The sequence below is a fragment of the Carlito syrichta genome, unplaced genomic scaffold (assembly GCF_000164805.1).
Source record: "Carlito syrichta isolate Samal-C Ts95f unplaced genomic scaffold, Tarsius_syrichta-2.0.1 Scaffold302518, whole genome shotgun sequence".
Lineage (NCBI taxonomy): Eukaryota > Metazoa > Chordata > Mammalia > Primates > Tarsiidae > Carlito > Carlito syrichta.
In genome coordinates, this window is record NW_007246614.1 from 1,156,188 (window position 1) to 1,174,985 (window position 18,798).

Consider the following 18,798-nt stretch of genomic DNA (forward strand, 5'->3'; position numbering starts at 1 on the left):
CTCATGGTTTCAGGAGTTCATTGGGCGGAAAGAGTCATTCTTTGCTCAGAATCTGTCATACGGTTGCAGTCAACTGGCAGGTGGGGCTGGGGTGATCTTGATCTTGAAGGTTGGTGCTGGCTGTTGGCAGGGACTGAGTACCTACAAATGGCCTCCCTGTATAGCTTGGGCTTTCTCCCAATATGCTGCTTGAGATATAAGAGTGGCTATTCCCAAGAAAATCAGATGGATGCTGTCACCTTTCTTAGGTAGCTTTGAAGCCACACAACTGAACTTCTGTTGTAGTCACACTCTCAACCAGATTCATGGAGTGGGAATGTGGGCCCCACTTTTTTTTTTTTTTTTTTTGAGTTGGAGTCTCACTCAGTCACCCAGACTGGAGTGCAGCAGCCGGTCCCGGCCATCACAGCCTCGACCTGCTGGGCTCCGGCGATCCTTCCGCCTCAGCCTTCCGAGTAGCCGGAATTACAGGCATGTGCTACCATGCCCGGCTGGTTTTTTGTTTTATTGTAGAGATGAGGTCTTGCTGCCCAGGCAGGTCTCGAACCTGCGGGCTCAGGCAATCCACTCACCTCAGCCTCCCAAAGGCGCGGGATTACAGGCTGAGCCACCGAGTCCAGCTGAGCCCCACTTTTTGATGGGAGCAAAGTCATTGTCACTTTGTAGAAGGGTATGTGTGAGGGGAGATCTTATTGGACCATCTCAGAAAATACAGTTACTTTGATAATATGGCAAGTATCTAGAAATGCAATAAACTTGCCATTCTGATGGCTTCTAGTTTAATGAGTGCATGTGAAACCAACCCAGTTGCTGAAATAGTTTAGCTGAAAATAACTTTAATCAGAGTTTCTTTGGAAAATTGCAAGGCCCAAGTATTATACAAATGGGAGTTAATATTTTATATTGAAATCCAGCTAAATATGTTGTAAACTCATCTTGATGCAGGTAAGATAGAGGATATAAACTCATTCATTCACTCTTATTCATTCATTTGTTCATTCATTTAGTGTTTTTAAACAATTGAATATCCACTTATTGACAGATACTGTTATGTCCGTTATTGAAATGGAAATCTCATAAGATATATAATTGGTTGGTTTCTTAGATACCAGTTGGCTTCCTCACTTCCCAGTGCCTTGATCTGGGAAAACTACTCAGAAAAATCCACCTCCACAGTGACCCAGGGCATAGAGCTGAACACTTGAGAAAGACAGTGGCTGACTGCTGGGAGAAGGGGTGTGGGGCGTGTGATATGCGAGCCACTGATGGCTCACAACTTAAGCACCAGATGCCATCTGAGTTTTGAGTAAAAATCATCTTGGGGATTGGTCAGCAAGCAAGTGAGAACAGACGAAGGCACCTATGCTGGTGATGTTCTGCTCAGAACTGAAGAAAGGCATGGTAGTTGGTCACAGCTGGCCCAGTCACATCCCTTCGGGTGAGCTGTAGCTGGGCCTGTCCCAAGGCTATCCTTTCATGACTGTTTGGAGAAGCTCACCCACCTTGGGGGAGTCCTAAGTTCAAGTCAAACCCTGGGCCCTGAGATGCCTTTCCTGGAATAGCCACTGGCACAGCCAATACTGTCCTTCCCTGGTACTCCTGGGCTCTGTGGACACACTTAATTCACTCATTCATTCACTCATTCATTCACTCAGCAAGTTCGGTACTGGGGCTCCAGGGAGTTTGCTACTCTTCATCTGTGAGGAACCGGGAGGGTGCAAGAGGGGGAGTGTCCAATGCATGCTAATTTTTCCTTTGAACAAATCTGCTAAGTTATTCATTGATTTAAAATAGAAAATTGACACACATGAATTAAGTGACTCTTTGGGGTCACCAAGCAGATGGGGATGAAGCTGAGGCCTCTGCCATCAAGATGCTGCCCTGGACTCTTCCTTCTTAAAGACTGTCATGGTGGGTGTCCTCCTTCAGTTCCATCCTCTTGACCTATCTCACTGAAATAGAAATGAGCTGTGTGTGCATTCCTCAGTTTCTACCTAAGCCAGCTAATAATTAGCAAGTAGTATTGTGTATGCTGGTGATGCAGAGCTGGGGCTGCTATTCTCTCCTGCCAGTGCCTTTACGCACAATTGCATGCCAGTGAGGCAGGGCTGGGGTCCAAGGCTGTTCCAGTGTCCAGGCTGTGCCCTGTCTACTGTGTGATGCCTCTTACTTACAAAGGTTATGTTTATATCCCTTTAAAAGTAGCAGACGAGCCGATGAAACACTGCTTTAATTATCCTTCTGTAGAGCACATCGAAAACGAGCCTTTCGTTTCTGGCAGAGTCAGAGGAAAATGTATCCTAAACTGCGGTGGCTGGAGCCTCCTCAGATGTTGGTTTCGGCCTCGCCCACACACACAGCCCCATCTACTGCCATGCACACAAACAAACAGCTCTCACCCATTGACCTCTCGATTCCTTGGTATATGAACCAAAATGGAAGAAAAAAGGAAATACTGCAGATATTTTTAAGTACAAGTGAAGACAGAAAGAGGAAAGTTGTGAAATCAGTTGTGTTTTTTGCAAACATTGCCAACACCCTGCATTTTGCTTAAGTGTTTAGCATTTTGATGTCCTAAAAGTCAGTGTAATTGTGTAGTCAGATTATTTTCAGGAAAACCCCTATATTTAGGGTTTTTTCCCATACTTAAGTTTTAAAGCTTATTTTATTTCATATATACATAAAATGCCATTTTTATAAGTGATACACTATAAGCATATTCCAAAACACTACACTTATTTTTTTAAAGGAAGGTACCAGAAGGTGTCTTTCACATCTAACATATTATAGTATAATCTATATCCTTTCTACAACTCTGTTCTGGAAGGAGTCCACTAGTATCTGAGTTTATGCAAGGAATTAGCACTGAAATCGGTATAGTGCACGGAGAAAACAAATGTGCTTTAAATGTACTTAATTTGATGCACCTTACATTTGGAACATATTGAACCATCTAAAATTATTGTGGTGTAGAATATTTTTCAGGGTTCGAAATTATTAATGGGGTGGAACACTTAACATCAATAAGTGTACTCAATCTCAAACCAGGCAAAGTGGGGACCAAGGAGAGGCCCAAACTTTGCCTGTATGATGACCATTTGTGTATCTAATTCTGAATTCTGCCCCACATCTTTGAAATTAGAAAAAGTAGTTGTGTAGAGCAATTATACAATTTCCATTGTCAAATCTCACCCCCCAAATCATGTTTATAGTCATATGTGCAGATCTGTGTAATTCATCTTTACTTCCAAAACATGTTTATTTCTCCATGTTCTATGATAATGAACAATTCAAATGTTTCGATTTTTTACATTATAAATGTTGGGTTTTTACTTTAATGAATAAAAATGAGACAGCTTTGTAGGATAATATCAATTCAAGAATTTTAAAGTCAAGAGTTAGGTGTACCCATCACTCTCTAAGGACCTTTTAGAGGGACATTTAGCACCCTCTAGTGACAATAATTTGAGCAGTTCTGAAAGAATATTCCCTTCGATACTCATGTCTGGTTTCTAGCTAGCAAGCAAGCAAGACAGTGTAGTTTTTTGGGCAGTTGGTGGTTGCTTCCTAAGATTCTTGAGAAAGGATTATTTTTGTAGCTGCAAATAAAGGATAGAATAGTATCCACCAGGCAGCTGCACAATGGGGAAACTATGATTTTTCTTCTGGCTTGTCACCACCAGTATATTCAGAAAGAGCTTTTCCAGTATTCCTTGAACACTGCAGCCTTTCCCAAAACATGTGTTGAGATCTGTGTTGGCGTCAGATACAACAAAGTGACTGACATCATAGTTTCAATTCAATTCACTGCATTTCACAGGATTAAGCGAATTTTCATATGGGTGAACTGGAAAAGGACTGGTCTGCCTTCACTTCAACTGCACCCCTGTTGTCTACTTTGCTTGCAGTGGAGATAATTCGATGTAGAGACAGCATAGTGTAGAGGAGGGTGGAGGGGGGCAGAGGGTGGGGAGGGTATGGTGTGGAATGGGAACCACGTAGCAGCTACCACATCGAAACAGACTCCTGGTGTTTCATGCACCTGACTTCAAGTCCTGGCATAGGACTTGTAAATTACTTTGATGGCAAACATTTTGTGCCTTGGATTCATTTCTGATTTCATTTAAAATATAAATTCATTAGCGAAAGAACAATCAAATACAGTGGTGTCAAAATCAAGTCTACCTCAACCTAAAACTAAAAACAATCTTTATAACACAGCAGAAATGCTTATTTACTTCAGGCTTCTGTGTAAATTTCTGTCAGTTGAGTGATAGTATAGTGCCATGCATCATCTTTCTTTAAGAAGTAATCTGTATTTTCTGTTAAAAATAATTTTCAGGCCGGGCTCGGTGGCTCAGCCTATAATCTCAGCACTTTGGGAGGCCAAGGCGAGTGGACTGCCTGAGCCCGTGGATTCGAGACCCACCCGGGCAACTTGGTGAGACTTTGTGTCTACAATAAATCAAAAATTAGCCAGGTGTGGTAGCGTGCGTCTATAGTTCTGGCTACTTGGAAGGCTGAGGCAGAAGGATCACCAGTACCCAGCAGGTTGAGACTGCAGAGTCCAGGAGCGTGCCACTGCACTCCAGTCTGGGCAACAGAGTGAGACTCCAACTCAAAAAAAAATTTTTTTTTCAAAATAATTTCACATCACAACAAAAATAAATGATAATGTACAGTATCTTAGAAGTAAAACAGACAAAATTTGTAAAAAATCATTTAAAATTCTGACTAGAGATCAAGATCTAAGTTAATTTCAACAATCCCAAATAACTTCTCAAGGTGACCAAGGATGAGGACAGAAAACAGTACCTGGGACAGTATACTCTGGATCTGAATTGGGAGCAGAGGGGCGTGCTCTGGGAGGATAGCCAGATTCCTTTGTGAACCCACAAATTATGTGCCCTGTGGGCATGCCACGCCTTATGGTGATCAGTGGCAATCTGATGACTATAACATCTATGCTCAGATATACCTAGTTATATGGATAAATAAATTGAAACTCAGTGTTTCACAAATTATATATAGAAGCATAATAATTGAATTTTAAGTTCTTTTAAACTGAATTATTGTTTCAAAATAATTACTTTCCTAAGTTGTTTTTTTTTTTTTATTTTAACCACAAATAATATGTTGACATATACTGGGGTCCTGATGATGGTTTTAATATTCCTGCATTTTTAAAGGCATATGGAGTTGAGTAAGAGCAAAGTTAGCATAAGCTTGAGAATATGTGGGTTTCTTATGAAATTGTGTTTATTGAAATCATTGCTCCATGTGAGCTGATAGAACTGAACTGATGCCTACTTCAAAATGAAGGAAATTGCAACTTGGTGTTGAGAAGTTGAGGATTTAGTATGTGATAACAATTTCCTTAGTTTATATTAGTTCAAATCAATCGAGAGGCTGAAGAATACATTAACCACTTAGAGAACATGTTGAAACAGTAGTTATTTAAATTATAATTCAATTATTGCTTAGTGTGTGTGCCATACACACATACACACACTCACATACGCTCACACGTGCACATACACTCACACATGCTCACATACTGACACACACAAACATGCTCACACGCATATATACACATGCTTACAGACTCACATAACATGCTAACACACACAGCACCACACACATGCTCACAGCTTTGTCCAATGTAGTAAAGCCATAACCGTGAAGTATGCTATGACTAGAAAAACGGTCTTTAATCAGCATGGAATGGGTGACCTTGAGGCTGAGAGCGCCTTAAGCTGCATATGTTCTCAGGCAAATCCTCCAATTGATGCAGACGGAAAAGTTCCACTGAGTGATGGAGTTTTCCATTGTGGGGGCAGCTGCAGATGCTTGATTCTTATCTACACTCTCAGGCACGTCCCTGGCAAAAATCCTTGGGACATCCTTCTTGCAGGACTCTTATGAATAATCCAAACATGCATTTTAAGATTCATGTGTCATCTTAAGGACAATATACAGCACTTTTTGTCCCATTGTTTTGCTTTCTAAAAGCCTGAATTTTATGGGTCAGTTCCAGGCTGTGCAGTTTTATGGGTACAAAGTTTGAGTAGACTGACCTAGGCTTCCCTAATGCCAAGGTACTGGTGACTGGGCCAAGTCTTGTCATCCCTGCTTCCTGAGTGCCTTTCAGAGGTCCTGGCATTAATATGGCCTGAGTGGATCAGTGTTGCATAGGTGACCACCATAAAACACATGAGCATCTCCTGGGCTTTCTTACTAAATTAATAAAAATAGAGCTACTCTAATCTTGCTGTAGACTTTTTAAAAGGAATATGAATCTTGGTATGCACACATAAAGGATTTGACAACCACAGGTATTGTGGGTTGCACTTTATACATAACATGGATCTGCTTTTCAGATATTTAAAAACATAAAACATTACACATTATTTATTTTTATGTTAGGATGTAATTTATATTTATTATAAATGGTTTGAAAATACAGGTGAACCAGAGACTAATGGGGGAAAAAAACAAAAAAGAAAAGATTATCTACCATTAGTACTGCAATTTTAACTTTGTCTTTTCATTTTTAACAAAATGACTCTGTGATATTAATTTTCCTTTATAATGTGATATTTTGCTTACTAGGCTACATATCAGAGCAATTTTCCATGCCACTGAGTGTTCATCTACTATACCATTTTCCTGCAATGATTTCAGTGATGATAAGCATTCTATTAAGATATGTCTGATTATTCTCTTTGCTATGCTCATGTACCATTTTTAGAACTATATTATTCTCATCCCAAGTGTTCTCAACTTCTGATTTTTCTCCACATAGTTCACTTAGAGAAGTTAGTAAGAGAACAATGATAAGAACTTGTTGAATCTTTAGCAAATGGTCAGAAATGGTTTTAGGACAAATAAATAATAGTGCTTCTTTTCTCCAATTTTTTAAAAAAACTTTTTAAATATTTAGAGACAGGTTCTTACTCTATCTCCCAAGCTGGAGTGCTATGGCACAATCACAACTCATTGCAGCCTCCAACACCTGGGCTTATTCAGTCTTTCAGCCTCAGCCTCCCAAGTAGCTGGAACTATAGGCACATGGCACCATGTCTGGCAATTTTTTTTTTTTTAACAGCATCTTACTGTTTTTCCCAGGCTGGTGTTGAATTCCTGGTCTCAAGTGATCTTTATGCCTAAGCCTCCCAAAATGCTGGGATTACAGGCATGAGCCACTGTGCCCAGCCAACAGTGCTTATTTTATTGTTACAGTAAATTTATGATTTTTTTTTACATTATTTTGTTTTTAGATGGACCCAAATATGAACAGGCTTATGAAGGGTTTTGGTTAAATTCATAAGTGATGAGTTCTTGATGGGTAAGTACACAATGGAAATGTACACTTTGTTTATAAGTTTGCCTGTCCACAGCCCCTGGGTGGGTCATGCTGGTCCAGTGTGATGTTTACTATGTTCCAGGAGAATGAAAACGACCCTGTCCTGACAGGCTAAAGCAAGATAGTCTCCAGGTAGAGGCCATCTGCCATATTGCTCCCTAATTGCGTATGTCTGGTGACCTGATGGACAGCTTTCCCTGGGAGATGGAAGTATCTATTTGAAAAGGCATCCTGGTCCTCAGGCTGCTGAGTGGTCTAGAGCTCAGCCCATTTGATAGTGTAGACTTGTATAGGGCTGAGGAAGGATGAAGTGATACCTATCGCTTCAGATCAATTCCCCCTGAGATAATGTTTTGAAAATGGTTTCTGCACTATTATATTTTAATTAATAGATATGCATTATGATACCAACAGCCAAAGTTTTGTTTTACTTGGTATTAAACATTCAGAGATTACCAGGTTTGGATGCTGTGATACCATTCTACAATTATTCTCTTTGCAGACAGTAGGAGTCAAGCAAACATTTTGTCATAAGAAATAAGGAAGATTTTTCGTTTTTACAGTCTTGTAACAAGGTTGACAGCTTAATTAATTTTTATTCAAAATTCCCCAATCAACTTTTTATTAAATTACTTTTTATATTTTTATGCATTTCCAAAATTAGGCACAGTGAAACTTATGGATTGAATCTTCAGGGGATAGATCAAATAATAGCATCTGGTTTTCTCTTTGTCAGTATCCAAGTAAGTAAATTAGTCTCTAATGAAACAATATTTTTATTAGTTAAAAATAAAGGATATATATGTGCATATGCTATACATAAGTAAGTAAGAGAAAGGAAAGGGACAGAGAAAGAGAGAGAGAGCACAAAACAAATGATGTAAATCGCCAACAGTAAACAGTAACCAGGCAAAGGGTATTAGAAACTCATTGTAGTATCTTATGACTTTTCTGTAAGTTTGAAATTATTTCAAAATTTTAAGAGCTAAAAAATTTCACCATTTGATTTGAATGAGGCAAGAATCAAAAAGTTAAGGCCAGATTATCATTAAAGAATTAGGTTCCTATAAAAATGTTGATGCTTTCCTGCCCCCATGGAATAAGATGGGGCTGGGTTAGAAACCAGGAGGCAGTAGTAAGATAGGGCCATGCAGAATACTCTTCTGTGGCTATTTTGTTAGCAAAGGGGTCATCTTATTTAATGCCGGTGTTTGGTAAGTCCTCAATAGAGCACTGCTTCCTGGGGACCAGAGTTCACATTTAAAACTGACGCTTCTTGGGAGAGAACACAAAGCAAGGCATCTCAGTAGAGCCAAGAGGGCTTTTATTCCTCAGCACTCCAGAATTCTAGTGGAAGCTGCCCAGATAAAACAACCCAGTACTTTGAAATTTTAGGGGAAACAAAATTTTAATCAGCCTGCCATCTTATTCATTGTTCAGAGATGAAAAGAGCGGAAACCAACACCCCCTCAAAATGTAGGTGCTGAGAATTTATCAGGTTCTGATTTTCACACAGAATGAGATTTCTTTCTGTTTATTTCTGTGTTTCTGTCTTTGTTTCTTTTCTTTCTCTCTTTCCTTCTTTCTTCTTCTTTCTTTCTCCTTCCTTCCTTCTTTCCCTTTTTCCTTTTCTCTTTCTTTTGTCTTTCCTCTTTTCTTCTCTCTCATTCTTTCCTTCTTTCTTTGTTATTTCTCTCTCACTCTTTCCTTCTTCTTTTTCTCTTTCTCTTTCCTTTCCTTTTTGCCCTCCTCCCTTCCCTGCCTCCTCCTCCTCCTCTTCCTCCTCTCCTTCCCCACCCCCGTTCCTCTTTATCTTTCTTCTTCCGCAGTATCACAGGGGGATGAATCAGGGAGACAACAAAAGCCAGAACAACTTAGACTAGTGTATAGAACTCTGACAGGCCTAAAGTCTAAGTAAAATCCATTCCCTGAAACCAAGGGTTGCTGGATGACTCAGGATTTGGTCTATTGTGTTCTGCGAGCCCCCTGTTGAGACCACACCTCTTTATGGGTCTAACTTAGCTAGATTCAAAGCAAAATGTTATTTCTTACAGAGAACAAGTAATTTCCTGAAAATGAGTAATTAAAGTCCTGAACTCCTCTAAGGAATGTTCGGGCCTGTGTTAACTTGTACTTCCTTTGAGTAGAAAACAGACCTGTGACCCTGAACTTATAGTTTGGATTTTAAATACTTAATGGGGTCTTCACGTGACTTTTCTAGTAGCCAAGAGTTCTATTAGGATCTATTGTCTACAACACTGATGTTTGTCAGGGTGGGTCCAGCTCACTGATATTCTGAAGCATTTATAGTAATTTTCGTTGTTTGGGTTTGTGATAAATATTTGAAAACAAGGCTTTGACAGTTTTGGTTTTTCTCTTATTTTTCTTCTTTAATCCTAGGGGCTTTGTGTTTTCAACTCATTTATTGTGGAGCAAACACAAATGCATTTATTTGGAAACAGAAAATGAAACTGTGCTGGGACATTCATTTGAAATGTTGAACAAATATAAGTTGTTAAAAATCAGCCAGCATTAAACATGATTGTCTGTTAACATGAAATAAGTTCCACCCGCAAAGTTTCCTTTTAGGAGAAAATCATTTAAGTCTTCTGACTTAGTCAAGTGGCGATTCTAAGAGAAGTGGGCCATGAAGTCCTGGCACCCAGCAGTGGGGTACTTTCAATGCCTTGGTCCCAAGGTACCCACAGCCCATGTGAAGCCATGCGGAGTCCCGACACATCTGCATCCTGCCTTGGTCTCAGTACAGTGTGTCACATGGTGGCACACCGGTCACACCTGCTGTGGCAGTCCCCATCCCAGGCAATTGATGCTTTTTTTTTCTAATTAAAAAAAATCTTCTGGCTGCATATCATCAAGAAAAACAACATTGTTTTCAGGGTCTCTTATCTCTCCACTCCCAAATATCCTGTTTCTTTGGGCTGGGCGGCCAGGACCAATAGAAACCTCTTCCTGCCATTGGCTGACTTCATTTCCCAGACTTAGCACAATCTCATCCGCTCTAAACAACCTCATCAAAACTACTTTCTGGTCAGAGAGAAGCAATAATTATTATTAACATTTATTAACGATCAATAAACTTGATTGCATTATGGCCAGCACTATTAAGGTAAGGAAAGGGTTCCTTTTAATTTGTCAAAATCTTATTCTTGTTACTCTTTTCTTTGGTTTCCTTTATCAAGGCAGATAAGTTAGGATTGGGCAACACCCCCACTGCCACAATAGAGGACAACAAGATTTCCTTTGCACTGCCTAGTAAATTTCCTTTTTCCTACTCCAACCATCCGCAAGGCTTAAAAACTTCAAACTCAGAAAAAAATTGGGGTTTCTAAATTCACTGTTGAGTGCTGTGGATTCCTTTTGCAAAGCCTTTTCAGAGCGCTTCTGAATTTTTGGATTCTCTGACTATCCCTAGCGGCGCCTGGATGTGTGTCTGAGCAAAGGCAGCACACGCAGAGAGGTGGAAGGGTAGGGTCAAAGAAAAAGATGGGCTTGTGCATATCGGAGGTTTGGAGGTTCTTCAGTGACTCCTTGGCATCAGGGATGCCAGCCTGTCCCGGTGGATGTGAAGAGAGACTCGGCAAGTGACTGTTGGTAACGGGACATGCAAATGTTGGCTTGATGTGTGGGACCTCCATGCCGAGAACTAAGCATTCTCATAACTCAGATGGTGGTAACTTGGTCTGTTCTGGTATATGTTTGTCTTGAATAAAATACCTACTCCTCTGTGCAATGTGAGTAAGCTTTCTTCCTAGTGATGTTGGGTTTGCGGGGATTGGAAAGCATGGCCTATCGGTTCTCTGTGCTCTGGGGTGCCGGGTCTGATGTGCTTTCTAGCAAATGTTTCCTATAGACAGCAAATAGAGACTAACGTGGAGGTAAGTCCACTTAAGTGGAAATCTAAATGTAACCTAATTTCTGGAAATGAAGCCAACTGAATAGTTGGTGCAAGTCAGGGGCACACAGTCTTTGTGGTGGCAGTCTGTTAAAATATTTCCAAGGTGGCCATACCTTGGTGACATTTGTAGAAAGGAGAAAAATCAGCATCCAGGGCAGATATTGAGTGGACGGAAAAGAAAGTTTTAGTCTTTGCTGTGAGAAGGTGAGGAGCATTTGACTGTGTTTCCATCTAGGCTTTTAGCTAGTTGGAAAGCTCATGAAAGGCAAGTTTGCCTAGAGTTGGGCTAAGGCATTTTCAAAAATTCTCTTTGGTTTGGTCTTTTTGTAATTTGAAATGTTTGAATTGAAGGATTTGATTAATATGTATTGTAGAAACTGTGTTTCAGAAGTTCTGTTCAGTTTTAATTTTCACAGTATGTTTTATTTTTCAAGATATATTCCATAACGTATTAAAAAATTATGTACCAAGGACTTTCACTTTCTAGAGATTTTTCTTTCTTTGGCTTCAAAGATTGGAGTCTGCTGGAATATAACCATGATAGAAAGAAATTTTAAAATTGAGGTTTGGATGTATTCCACTTTCAGTACATGAGTAAAAATTACTTAATTTTATAGCCATAAATACTAACTTTTTTGTTCTTTTTTTCACCCTCATTTATATCCATATTTCATGATAGTTAAAAGATTCTTTGTAAATCCTAAATAGCTTGAGTACAATCTTATGTGTTTTTTTCTCCCCAAAATCAATGCATTAAAAAGGACATTGAAATAACAGACCATTCTTTAGAAGGTAGGGTAAATTTTGCAAAATATATACATGTGTTATGCTATTTAATTTAAAATATATGTGTATGAATACATAAAGTTACTTTTGAAGTTTGAATGTTTTGTGACTTTCTCAGTAAATTTTGGGACATAGCTTACACTTGTCTAGGATACTATACTTGATTCAACTTTTAATGACATTACATTATATGTTTGTTGTATTTATCCCAAGTGAGCCTTTAAAATGACTTCAAGTGAAATTTTTAAAAATCCTCTGTTAAAATAAAATAGCCTCTCTTTATAGGTAACTTCCTTTAAGACATGTTTGTGTTAGCTTTCCTGGGTAAAGTAATGAGATGATTTTATAGCCTTGTTTATAGAGTGGAAAAAGGAGGTCCTGAGTCTGTTGACTACAGTTTTAATTATGTTAGTGCAAAGCTCAAATTAGTATAGGGAAAATTACGGCTGTCCATCGGAATTAGGCAACAGTCCCTCACACAGGCAGTTTCCAGTCTCAAATGCACTTTGTTTTTTGTTGTTTCAGTAAAGAAATCAATTAGTTGATTAGATATCAGATGCTCTGAATTTGTTACATTGGTTGCTTCTTGTCTGAGTAGGATTTTTTTTTTTCATCAATATTTGCAAGACCTTATGATGAGGTACTATAAAAAGCTAAATGTTCTGCAGTCTTTGTTATTCTCACCATCATGTCCCTTGGGAGCTTGAAATTGGGAGCAAAGTGTTTCAACGGGAAGAGGTAAAGGAATTTTAGAAGTTTATGTGAGAGTGTCCACTTACCTCCAAGTGTCTGTGGATCTTAAGATCAGGTTAGGAGTTCTAATAACAATCTGGAAGCACAAAGCTGATGTCCCCGGGTGCAAACAATTCACGGGCCCATTTTGGTGCATCCTCTGGGCTTCTGTGCTGAACACCATCTCCCCCACACTCCCCACAAAACTGCACAGTATTTGCCTATGGACACCAATGATGCTCTTGTTATCCTTGGATCCTGGTTGAACTTCAGTTAGCAGTTTTAATCCAATTCCCCAAAGTCTTTCCTAACCCCTCCCCTTTTTTAATGCCATCTACCATTTGGGAAGTCTAGTGAAGCTTACAATTTCTTCTCAGAATAATGTTTTTAAATGCACAAAAGGTAATATGCAGAATTACAACAGAAATGCAGTTCTATCCTCGGATCTTTTAGTGGGTCCATGACTCCAAGTTGCAGGTTTTGATCCCAGCGTTTAAAGGTCCTTAATCTTTAAAATGAGAAGGTGAGAGATTTTTCCACATCATGGAGATCTGACATTGAAGGACTTGGAGAAAGCAAATAGCAATGTTAGTGAAAAGCATCTTAAGACCCAGATAAGACATGGAAAGTTACGAAGAAGGCTTGATGAAGATTTGAGGGCATACTGGTACTATTTCAGTGACTTGCTTAAATAAATTACTTTCTTTGAATTAACAGAGACTGAAGGATCTGATGATAATTGAAACACGAAGTGATGGAATCGATTTTATTAAAGACATACAATCTGTGATCTATGTCATGCTTTGCACATAGCAGCCACTCGCTGAATATTTGCCATCATATGTGAAGGAAATGTGCTAAAACTAGGAGTTATATGAAGAAAGTCAACCTCCTCCTAGGATTACGATGGATGTGATTAATGAGTTTACTAGCTACAGATGTATGATTTTTCAACAACCCCCTGCCTTAAGTAGGATATTAATTGCTTCATTTCTCATCACTCCGTGGGGATTCTATGACTGTGAAAAAAAAGCCAGATGCAAAGTGTTGCTGTCCTTCTGTGTATTTATCATCCCAGAGCAGGCCTTGAACTTCTGTCATTGCCTAAAAAGGGACTATACAGACCATTGTCTTAAAATGACTTGCTGCTGGCCTTCAAGGACAGCTATGAGAGCCAGGTTGCCTTCTACGGATGCAACACGCTTCTCCCCAGCTCTTTCGCTCTCTCTCTCTCTCTCTGTGTGTGTGTGTGTGTGTGTGTGTGTGTGTGTATGTGTGTCAGAAACATCCAACTCAGTGACCCTGGAGAGATGATCACTGAGGGAATGACTACATTTATGGATTTTTTTTCTCATCAAATATAATGCAGGACTGCAGTGCTTTCAGAGAATGTTCTGAAACAGAACCATTTGTTAATTATCTACATCTTCTCTAAAGTGATAATTTCATTACATTTTTGTTTTGCTAAACAGACTTTAATTGAAACACACACACACACACACACACATCCATCAACAACTCTTCAAAAAGCATACATAAAAAATATAATACATAAATAAAGCAACCTTTTCCTGATGTCTTCAGGAAAATATTACTTCTCCATTTAGAACTTTAAGATAAGATTCCCTCCGGGAGTGGAGACCCAAAGCAGCTCTTGGCATCCCAGGAACTTGGCAGATATGTTGATTTAAACCTGATACACAGGAGATTCACAATACAAGAGACTCTGAGAAGCCAGATCTATGAGAGTTTCCCCAAAATGTAAAATATCGGAGAAGTGTATTTTACAGGGACAGTCTTCTGTCTGTTCCCATGTTTGGTGTCACGGTCTGCTCTGGCAAGTTATTTTCTTTAGAGCTAATGAACACCTCACATCCTGCAGGGGAGCTGTCCCATTCCCTCCGTTTGCTCTGACAGATGGAGGAGAGCTACTCCCCACCCTGGGGATTCTGTCAGATCACTCATGAGAGCCCGTTTTCTACTTTATGTGGCCACAGACACATCTGCATTGGAAACCTTAACAACCTGGTGATCCTAGGCAAAGTAGTCAATCCATCCTACCTTAGTTTCCTTACCTGCAGAAGGGAATCATAATGGCTACCCTGTCTTGTGTTGGAGCTCAATAAATGGAAGATGCCATCACACCCAAGTGGGTTTAACCTTTCCTACTGCATCTTAATGTCTTCCAGGCTCTGTCTATAATGCTCTCTGTGTTTCCCATAACCCCACTGTGTCTGGGAAGGCCACAGCCACAGACTCTGATCTGATATGTGGCCTCCCACACCTAGGACAGGGCACGCTTGGGCCTGCGCGTCCATGAGACAGGGCAGGTCAGGAAGAAGGAGCTTACAAGAGTTCTCATATACAGGGATAGCCCAGTAGGGACCACACACAATGAGGTAGAGCATCCCAGTGTCACTCAAGGAGATGCTAGTGAGAAGGTTGGTTTCATCCTGTCTGAGAGCGAGGTTGTTAAAGGAGAGCAGAACCTGCCATTGCATCATGTCCCGGTTAGGGCAGGAACAGGGACACTGGAATATCTCCATGGTCCTATTCATTAATTTTGAAAGATGCATCTTGATCCTTTGAACAAATTATAAACATCAAAGATTCTCATTGTAGATAAAATTTTTTTTAAAAATTACAAAGACAGTATAAATTGTTAAACTTATCATAGAAAAAATGTTTAAAAATCACTATAAAGTAAATACATATTGTTCACATCCAGAAAAAAACTACTATTAACTTTTGAAATGTGTCTTTCCAGCATATGTCTCTTTTTGTCCTTCAGTCTAGCTGACTATCTGTCCTGCTCTTCTCTGCTAATATTGTTTTACAAGCATTTCCTCATGTCACTAAACATTTTTGATAAGCAGAATTATTATGCTTTATTATAGTCCATCTAAAATAAGCGCTATAATTTTCATAATCAGTTATAAAATGCTGTTTATAATTTTTCACTAATTGCATTGCAGTGTACCTTCTATCTAATTGCTTAAAAAGGAATTATTGGGCCAGTGTGTGTGTGTGTGTGTGTGTGTGTGTGTGTGTGTGTGTGTGTGTGTGTGTGTATAAATATATATATATTTTTAAGTCTTTGCCAAATTTAAATATTTGCCAATTTAAAAAATAATTTCCAGTTTACTATCTAGAGAGGTTGTAGCAATTCCCATTTCTTTCAATCACAAATGAAGCCAGTTCCACACTGCACTCATGACAACTCTGATTAGTTTGCTCTTCAGATCTTCATCATTCTGACCGGCAAGAATGGCATCAAACTTTTGTTTGAACTCTTTAATTTTAGTATTTCATTACATTATTTTTGTTTGTTTGCTGTGAACCTATTTCACATGTGACCTCTTGATTATTTTCTTACTCATACTTTTATACTTGTTTGGTCTAACTTACTTTCCACATATCTGCCCTCTTGAGCTTGGCTGAGAGGTGTTTCGTTAAGTTTAAGATCAATCCTCATCTGTCTACTCTTCCACTCTTTGTTTTCTTTCTGTCAGCACATTCTCCCAGCTTTGCTGGTGTGTGTTTGTGAATGTGAGCCACTGAAGTCACAGAATCTGTTTTTAGCGATAGCCTATCCATTTTTCCTGTGTCCTAAAGAGTGACTAGTTAGGTGTAGGGGTTTGTTACTTGTTGAAAACATAAATTTTAGGTAAAATTCTTTGAAGTCATAAAGAGTAGGCCAATATAGAGTAATACTGTCATTATTGTAGATTTCAGATAGAAGTCTTGTCTTTAAGGATATTTCTCCTAGTAAAATAAAATTAATTAAAATGGACTGAAACTGATGTTTAAAAAAGCATAGAAAAATACTTCTAAAAAGATAGCTGTAATATCTTGAATTCATACTCCAAGTTAACATTATTCTAATAACAACTTGTTATGTACCAGACCTTGTGCTAAACTCTCACACTGTCTCATGTGATCGTCACAGCAACCTGGGTATTGCTGCATTTTTACAGATAAGGGTAGGGGATTAGAGAGATGAAGTGACTTCCACGAGTTACACAGATCTGTTTGTCTCCTCTCTCTTCATCATCATGTGATCTTTTTTTCCCTCTTATTAGACCTAGACCCAAGTAATGAATTACTGTGCCGAGAGAAATGAAGCATTCAGTGATATGGTGAAACATGAAGTAATTGGATAATAAAAATTATCATAACTGGCTACTTTATGTTATCTATTCTTGTGAGAAAAACCCCACGTGAGAGTTATTTGTAGTGTCAGTGGCTAATCCAAATAAAGTGCTAGAAAATTCAAGAGCTAAAACTTTAGCATCCAATTCTGTACTCGCTTGGTGACAAGAATTCTTTCCATATTTGGCAATATCCAAGGGGCAATGATTCCAGACCAGCTGCTGATTTAAATTTCCTCATCCCAAGTATCAACTTCCTTGCTCTTGTCTTGGGCGTCAATAATGAAAATGCAGGTCAGAGTTTTCCATAAGGCTTGACCAAGTCTTTCAGCAGGGTATTCATGGAATCAAACGCTGGGAAGGACAGTAATCTGTTGTTGTACACAGATAAGTGCTGAGGCATTTCAAAAAGAAATGCTAAGGCCAAGCAAAGTGATTTATTTTTAAAGTGCCACATCAGAATCCAATCATAACATTAACTTCAGGGCTGTTACTTCAAACACTTTTGTTAAAAATAATGCATGCTGAACTTTTGAAACTATAGTAAAGAACATTATACAAAGATTCTACACTCTTGCATTTAACACATTTCTCTTTTAAATCCTTCTACCTGTTGATTTAAAATCTCCCTTGCCATCAGGAATTATAGTATAGCAAATAATGTGTTGATTTTTCTGTTTCATTGAACAAATATTGACAATGAGTTAGCACTAAAGATAGGAACCTCTCTCCCACTTCCAAATTCACATTTCCTCCAAGGTCATTCAAAATCATCAACCAACAGTAAGTTTCTGTCTCCATCCCCTTTGAGTGCTGTTGGATCTTATTTTTTAAAGTTAATAGTGTGCATGTTATGCTCACCTATGAGGAAGAAGAAACTGTTGAAACAGCACTTCGGAATCTGTCAACACAATTAGTCTGTGTCTCAATTTGAGGTAGATTTCCCAAGACATTGCTCCAAGTTAAAAAAAAAAGAGTATGTGGTTATATATTGCATGGTCCTCTTTGGATCTGAGTTATATGTATGTGTTACCTGACATGCCAAAGTGCATGAAACACATGAAAGCTAGATAAGAAGCTCACAGCCCACATTTATCCTTAGCCCAGAAAGACACTTGATTCTCTATTTCTTTGTGGCATCCTCAAAATAACCTCCATGGGAAAGGGATTGGCCTGATCTTCGTTGAAAGTGGACAGGAGGCATAGACACAGTCGCTGGCAGGGGGAAGTGGAAAGAACCTGGTTTGGGAGATGGTGGCCGGAGCTTTATTTGATGCTGCAGAAATTAGGCAGGTAAATTCACTTCTCCTGGTCCATGTTTCCTTATGGGGTAATGGATATGATCTACATAGTCTTTTCCCTTCTTACACCTGATGACTGTGTTGCTGTCAGGACCACAGGGTGGCTGACAGTAGTGTCCCCACCTACTCCCCCATCCCCCACCAGATCCGGGAAGAGAAGGAGCCGCATGCAGTGGGTGGCTGGAGGGGGCTCCTGGAAGGCTTTCTGGATTCACAACCTGGCTGTTCTACCTCCTGGCCATTTCTCCTTTGACAAGGCACAGCCTCATAGTATATAGGCTTTTCAGTCTGTAAAGCAGGGAGAGCAATTTTTCCTGCTTCGCAGGGTCATGATGAGATTCATTGAGTTGAAGAGCTCAGAACTGTATTTAACCCATGTGAGCTCCTTAATAAATGTTAGGTAACTTTACTATTCATTTGAACCAAGTAAATTTTCCTTCAAGGATTAAAATCAGGGAATTCATAAAAAAGCTTCCCCCCCCTCCCTTTTTTTTTTTTCTTCAATTCCTACAACAGTTTGTGAATTGAATTTTTTTTTTTTTGAGT

At 39.2% G+C, this 18,798-nt stretch overlaps 1 protein-coding gene across 5 annotated transcripts in view; it reads left to right on the forward strand.

The window, feature by feature from the left end:
* Positions 1–18,798, forward strand: part of ERG (ERG, ETS transcription factor) — a 295,512-nt gene that overhangs the window by 165,816 nt on the left and 110,898 nt on the right. For 3 of the 5 annotated variants that reach the window (XM_008056778.1, XM_021711713.1, XM_008056780.1), the window contains exon 1: positions 10,352–10,493. The exons of the other annotated variants lie outside the window; for them this stretch is intronic. In XM_008056778.1, coding sequence (XP_008054969.1) covers positions 10,476–10,493 — 18 coding nt within the window. In that variant the 5' untranslated portion in view covers positions 10,352–10,475. Of the gene's footprint in view, positions 1–10,351; positions 10,494–18,798 lie in introns of those variants that run through there. 5 annotated transcript variants of the gene reach the window in all.